Below are 6,882 nucleotides of genomic sequence, written 5' to 3' on the forward strand. Positions count from 1 at the left end.
CCCAGACAACATCTGGTATGCCACGGAGGAGGAATTCCTCCAGTTGACTCAGTGAGGAAAGACGGTGACAGAGTACGCTGAGAAATTCAAGCATCTCAACCGTTTCTACACCATGCCGCTTGATGAGGAGTGGTGATGTAGGAAGTTCAAGAATGGCCTCCGCGGTGATATCCGAATGATGGTGGCCCCATTATCCATTAAGGATTTTGCTGCCTTGGTGGAAAAGGCTAGAGTGATGTAGAAGATAAAGCAGGGAGTAGAAGGTCAGTGCCTACCACAGCATCAGAGGATCGGTGGACCATCTAGGTCCAAGCCGAGACATGAGGAGAGAAGGAAGCCGTATGACATACCTCATCACCCGTCTCAAGGGTCCAGGGGTTTTCCTCCCCAGCAGAATAGGGTATAGTGTTTCATATGTGGAGGCCCTCACCTGAGGAACGTATGCCCACACGTGGAGGGTTATCGCAAGTGCAACAACTGTGGCAAAGAGGACCACTTTGGGAAAGACTGCCCTTCCCTTGCTAGAGTAGTGACGTGTATGTGATGTCGGGAGCAGAGGCAATAGGCTTCAGGCGACAAACATAGTGTATGTGATGTCGAGAGCAGAGGCTATGAGTTCAGGTAACCTTGTTATAGGTCATTGTATGATAGCTAGAAAAGCTTGTTGTGTGCTATATGACTATGGAGCGACACACTCATTTGTGTCAGATGCATGTGTGAAAAAGTTGTGTCTGCCGATGTGCGAGATACAGTGTGAACTTGTGGTGTCTACTCCGGTGTCGGGTTTGGTTAGGACATCATCTTTGTGTGCGAGGTATCCGGTGGAGGTAGAGGGACGCAGGTATAAAGTGAATTTGATCTGCTTACCTCTACAGGAATTGGAAGTGATCTTTGGGATGAATTGGCTCTCTGCCAATCACATTCTTATAGATTGCCGCAAGAAAAAGTTGTTATTTCCCAACTCAGAGGAACTTGAGTTGTTAACATCTCACGGGGTTATGAAAGAGCTATAGGATGGTGCTCAGTGTTTCATGATCTTAACACATCTAGAGGTGGAAGGAGAAGAGATGAATTTCGTCATACCGGTGGTGCAAGAATTTGAAGACGTGTTCCCAGATGAAGTACTAGGGTTGCCTCCCAATAGAGAGGTGGAGTTCTCGATTGACTATGTGCCTGAAACTAGACCAGTGTCGATGGCTCCATACTGTATGGCTCCGATAGAGATGGTGGAACTTAAGAAGTAGATATAGTAGTTGTTGGGAAAGTAGTTCATACGACCCAACACTTTGACTTGGGGAGCACTAGTGTTGTTGGTGAAGAAGAAGTATCCCCTCCCGAGAATAGATGACTTGATGGATCAATTGCATGGATCATCGGTATTCTTGAAGATCGATTTGAGGTTGGGATATCATCAGATTCTAGTAAAGGCTGATGATGTACATAAGACGACCTTCAGATCCTGATATGGTCATTACAAGTATGTGGTTATGCACTTTGGTTTGACCAATGCTCCGGTTGTGTTCATGGACTACATGAACCAGATCTTCCGACCTTTCTTGGATAAGTTTGTCGTAGTCTTCATAGCTGACATACTTATTTATTCCAAAAGTCAGGAGGATCATGCCGAGCACCTGAGACTAGTGCTTGGTGTCTTGAGAGAGAAATAGTTGTAGGCCAAATTGTCGAAGTGCGAGTTCTGGATGGATGAAGTGCAATTTTTGGGCCATGTGATATTTGCACAGGGTATAGCGGTAGATCCAGCAAAGGTTGATGCAGTGGTTAAGTGAGAAAGTCCCAAGTCAGCAACCGAGATCAGAAGCTTTGTGGGGTTAGCTGGCTACTACAGGAGATTCATAGAGGGATTCTCCAAAATAGTGGCGCCGCTGACGTAGCTTACCTGGAAGGACCAACCCTTCACTTGGACGGATAAGTGTGAGGACAATATTCAAGAGCTAAAGCAGAGGCTGACGAGTGCTCCCATATTAGTTTTCCCTGACGTGGGTAAACCTTTTGAGGTTTATTGTGATGCCTCTCATCTAGGGTTGGGCTGCGTGTTAATGCAAGAAAAGAAGGCAGTGGCATATACTTCAAGGCAACTTAAGGTGCATACGAGAAACTACCCCACTCATGACCTCGAGTTGGTGGCTATTATGTTCGCCCTGAAGATCTGTAGGTACTATCTTTATGGTGCTCAGTTTCGTGTGTTCAGTGATCACAAAAGTCTCAAGTATTTGTTTGATCGGAAGGAGTTGAACATGGGGCAGAGAAGATGGATGGAATTCTTGAAAGACTATGACTTTGAGCTGTTATATCATCCAGGGAAGACAAACGTGGTAGCAGATGCCTTGTGTAGGAAGACTGTACATACCGCATACCTCATGATCAAGGAGGTGGAACTATTAGAAAAATTCAGGGATATGAAGTTGTAGGTGGAGTTAGGATCCGAGTTCATTAGGTGTAGCACTCTAACTATATCTAGTGACTTCTTGGACTCAATCAGAGAGAGGCAATTGTTGGATGCCAATTTGAACAAGGTGAGGGAATAGCTTGGGTCAGATGAAGTGAGAGAATTTACTTTGGGAAGTGATGGCATATTGAGGTTTCAGGGCAGAGTGTGTGTGCCTGATGATGTTGAGGTGAAAAAGTTCATCCTTGAGGAATGGCATAAAATTCGTCTTAGCATGCATCCTGGCATGACTAAGATGTACCAAGATCTCAAGGAACCTTCTAGTGGCAGGGAATAAAGAGAGATGTTGCACAGTTTGTAGCAGCCTGTTTGACGTGTCAAAAGGCGAAGGTTGACCATCAGAGACCCGGTGGGATTCTACAACCCTTGGAAATACCAATGTGGAAATGGGATAGCATCTCCATGGATTTTGTGACCCATTTGCCATGAACTTTTAGGAGGCATGAAACCATCTGGGTTATAGTGGACCGATTGACCAAGAGTGCTCATTTCTTGGCAATGAACTTGAGGATGTCTATGGCCAAGTTGGCCCAGTTGTACATTAAGGAGATATTGAGGCTGCATGGAGTGCTTTCGAGCATAGTATCTGACAGGGATCCGCGTTTCACTTCCCGGTTTTGGTAGACCTTATAGAGTGCTATGTGCAGCAAGCTCACGATGAGTTCAGCCTATCATCCTCAGACAGATGGTTAGTTTGAGAGGACGATCCAATCCCGTGAGGACTTGTTAAGGACATGCATACTGGATCACTTGGGTGCTTGGGATGAGGTTTTTCCTTTGATAGAGTTCACCTACAACAACAGTTTCCATGCGAGCATTAGCATGGCGCCGTATGAGGCTCTTTATGGAAGGAAACGTAGAACCCTTCTGTGTTGGTATCAAGATGGGGAAGCAATGCTTGTCGGACCTGAGTTGTTGGAATAAACCACCGAGAAGGTAAGGATGGTGAAGGAAAGAATGCAAGCTTCATAGAGTAGGCAAAACGCTTATGCAGACTGCAGGAGGAGACCCTTAGAATTCGCGGATGGGGATCATGTGTTCTTAAGGGTGACCCCAAACCACTACTGTGGGAAGGGCTCTCCGCTCGAGGAAGCTTTCTCCTAAGTTCCTTGGTCCTTACTAGATCTCGAGGGGGATTGGGCCAGTGGCTTATGAGATTGCCCTGCCTCCTCAGTTGGCAAATCTTCATCCGGTGTTCCACATATCACAATTAAGGAAATATGTTTTCGACCCATCTCATGTCTTGGAAGCAGAGGATGTAAAGATCAGATAGGACCTCACTATGGAGGTACCACCAGTGGCTTTAGAGGATAGCAAAGTTGAGGAACACCGAGGAAAACTAGTCAGTCTGGACAAAGTCATCTGGGATCGGAGAACAGGTGACTCTACTTGGAGGATATGAGGAAATCACATCCGCATCTGTTTACCTTGTAAGTTTTCATTTTCGAGGTCGAAAATTTTCTTGTTGGGGAGAATGTAAGGCCCTCTTTTTCAGCCCCAATGTTTAAGGGCTACTTCAAACATCTAATGGGCCTAAGGGCTAGCCCATAGGGTGTCCAAGGCTCCAAAAGCAACCTAACCCTTCTATTCTGAATTCATTTGCAAAGATCAGTGCCCTTACTCTTTTCAATTTCTCCGCACAGAGCTTTGCTAGTGTTTAAACCCAATCTTGATCTAGTGCGCTCAATTTCGTGTTCTAGCTTCGTGCAAGTACTCTACAACTTATACCTCGAGAGGTCTCGCTTAAGCGAGAGGGTGCGACAATGCCACTGTTCCTGATTCGAGCCATCGCCTAGGCGAAGGGAGCTTGCCTAAGCGAGGGAAACCTCTCGCCTAAGCGAGGCCCTTCTGCCTGAGCGAGGGGTTGAGCGAGGGGTATGTTTGCTCTTTAGTTTCTTTGTTTTTGGATATTGATCATATGTTTGGACTGATTATGCCTTTTAAAGTATGAATTGAGTGACTTTGTGTGAATATGATGAATTATGGTTTGTGGCTTATGAGTTTAACATGATTTGAGTATGAAATATGTATGGGATGATTCATGGGCTAAAGATGGTGAATTATGACATGATTTTGGAATGGAAATTTATTGGAGGTTGGTTATAATTGTTGGTATGAGATTCGTATGCATGGATAATACATATTGGATGGTTAAACATGAATTATATGTGGTTAGGATGAAATTTCTTGAAATCTCTAGGTTAGATTTCAAGGTGGTGCCTCAGTTGGTCGGGACGTAATTCCATGTGTAAGACCCACTAAATTTAAATAATTAAATAAATAATTATTTAATAAATGTGGGAAGAGAAGACTTTATGGTATTAAATACTAACCTTTATAACGTGGAAAAGTACTAGCTCAGGTGGTTGAGAGTACTTTGATTGTGTGATAAGACTTGGGTTCGAGTCCTAAGTATGCCAAATGTATGTTATTTAATTTTATTATTTTCTGATGAAATGTTTGAAGTGTGATGCGCAACTAGATAGCCTTAGATGAATAAATATTGGCATGAAAAATGTATTAGTTGAGTTGGTTGTGCACTTGAATTGCAATTGTGTGGTGATGGGTTCAAACCTTGGCTTGAACAAAATAATTTTTCTTTTTGTAAAAACTTAGCCTAGCATGGAAGTGAAAGAGGCACGAAAACCCTAGGGTGCATGGCAACAAGGGTGGCTGGAAAATAGAAGGTAATAGGCCATTAAGTGATGTTAATGATGGATTAATTGCAAAAATTCATTTTAGTGCAATCAAACCATTTTAAGACTCCAATAAAAAGCCAATTAGGAGTAAGAGAAAGGCTTTGGTGAGGCTGTCATTATGGGTGCAGAAGAGAGCACGAATTGGTGAGTTTTGGGTTTTGAGTGAGGATTGAGGAGCTGTCCTGAGAAAGAGGAAAAAGGAGGACATTGGTGATCAAGGGAGAGCTCGTAAGAGTCAAGGCAAAGCTAAGGGAATCCAAGTTAGGGGAGTTCCTATTGATTGCTTGATTTCTTTTTATTGATTGCATCGTGATGTATAAGGGGTTAGGATTGCATTTTATGTGAAAATCAGAGATGAAATCGGGTTTCTGGAATTTTTCCAGAAACCGCCTGGCGGTCACGCACAACCCGCCAGGTGACACAAGCACCAGACCCAATTTCTAGGTATCAGCTATGAACCGCCTGGCGGTAGAGGATGAACCGCCAGGCGACACGAACAATGTGACGCTGTTTTGGCTATTTTGAATCTATTTGGGGGTACCTGTGATATCCTTGTGATGTACATACGCTTAAATGAGAATTTGAGGAATATAGTTGTCCGTGTATATTATGGTTCTATAAAATGCATGAATTCTTGAATGGATTTGGGGGTAAGGATTCCTGTTGGGGCTGGGATAAATAAGTATAAGCACTGTCAATGTTTGATGGAATGATTTTGTAGGAAAGATGGTTGTATGAATAAAGCATAATCTGTATGATGTGTAAAATTGGGTGTTCAATTGATAATTTGTACATATGTGATTAAATAATTATTGGCTATATTGGATAATTGGTCGCATGAGACGCACTATAAATCTGATTGTATGCTAAACAACATGAAGAAGATTGATTTATGTGATTTGTACAGTATAGTATTTGGTAGTGATTATGAGATTAATATGTGTGATATGGAAGAATTGAATATTTTCCTATATATATTGATTGGGTAATGATATTTTGGTTATTCCAGTATTGGTGCAATTCAGTTTCAAAACATGGTAACAACAATTCTATAATCATGTGTCTATAGATCCTAAGACATGGGGTATTCTTGATTGGATAGATTTGTGTGGGTTAGTTGGTGATGTGAATTGTGAAGTTGAATGTGTGTTATTGTTGTTTGGATTGTATATTAGCAACTGAGAATGATGATCGGAGCAGGGCACCTGGCGGCGGGGTGGTGTCTGCCAGGCGGTAGCAGTGCACTGCGGATACTGCAGGCGCGTGGCGCCTGGCGGTGTATGATGCCCACCAGGCAATCTGGAGCTATTTCTGCCTAGCGGCGTGAGATGCGCGCCAGGCGGTTTTGGTCCAGTGATGGTGCACGAGGAAGTTTTCTACACCGCTTTAGGGGATGTTCATGATGCGATCCTTTGGCTAAGGTCTCAGTTATGAGTGCATCTTGTATTGGGGTAACACGTGACCACTCTAGGTTGTAGCCTGGTGGTTTAGGAAGTCCAGTGGAGTGTGCGGGTTGTGGCTCGTACGGCAAGGTTTCGGATGATTGCCCTCTTCAGTGGATTCTGATAGAGATTTGGTAGTTTGGGAATAACTACAAACTTAGGTTTGTTTTGGAGAACTCCACTTGGTGTCACGGTGAGATGCTATGGCAAAGTCATTCCCACGTGTGGACTATCAGGTGGTGGCCTGTAGTCAGAGGGGCGAGTAGACACTCGT

The 6,882-nt window shown here is 43.7% G+C and overlaps 1 protein-coding gene across 1 annotated transcript; it reads left to right on the forward strand.

Annotated features, from left to right (window-relative positions):
- The first annotated feature begins 593 nt into the window (after positions 1–593).
- Positions 594–1,013, forward strand: LOC114187904. Its single transcript, XM_028076312.1, has one exon. The coding sequence runs from the start codon at positions 594–596 to the stop codon at positions 1,011–1,013; it is 420 nt and encodes a 139-aa protein (XP_027932113.1).
- The last annotated feature ends 5,869 nt before the right edge of the window (positions 1,014–6,882 follow it).

This window comes from Vigna unguiculata, chromosome 1 (assembly GCF_004118075.2).
Source record: "Vigna unguiculata cultivar IT97K-499-35 chromosome 1, ASM411807v1, whole genome shotgun sequence".
NCBI classification, from domain to species: domain Eukaryota; kingdom Viridiplantae; phylum Streptophyta; class Magnoliopsida; order Fabales; family Fabaceae; genus Vigna; species Vigna unguiculata.

What these genes read in the sequence shown, in the direction of transcription:
- LOC114187904 (XM_028076312.1), top strand. Translation starts at nt 594, where the DNA reads ATGTCGAGAGCAGAGGCTATGAGTTCAGGTAACCTTGTTATAGGTCAT.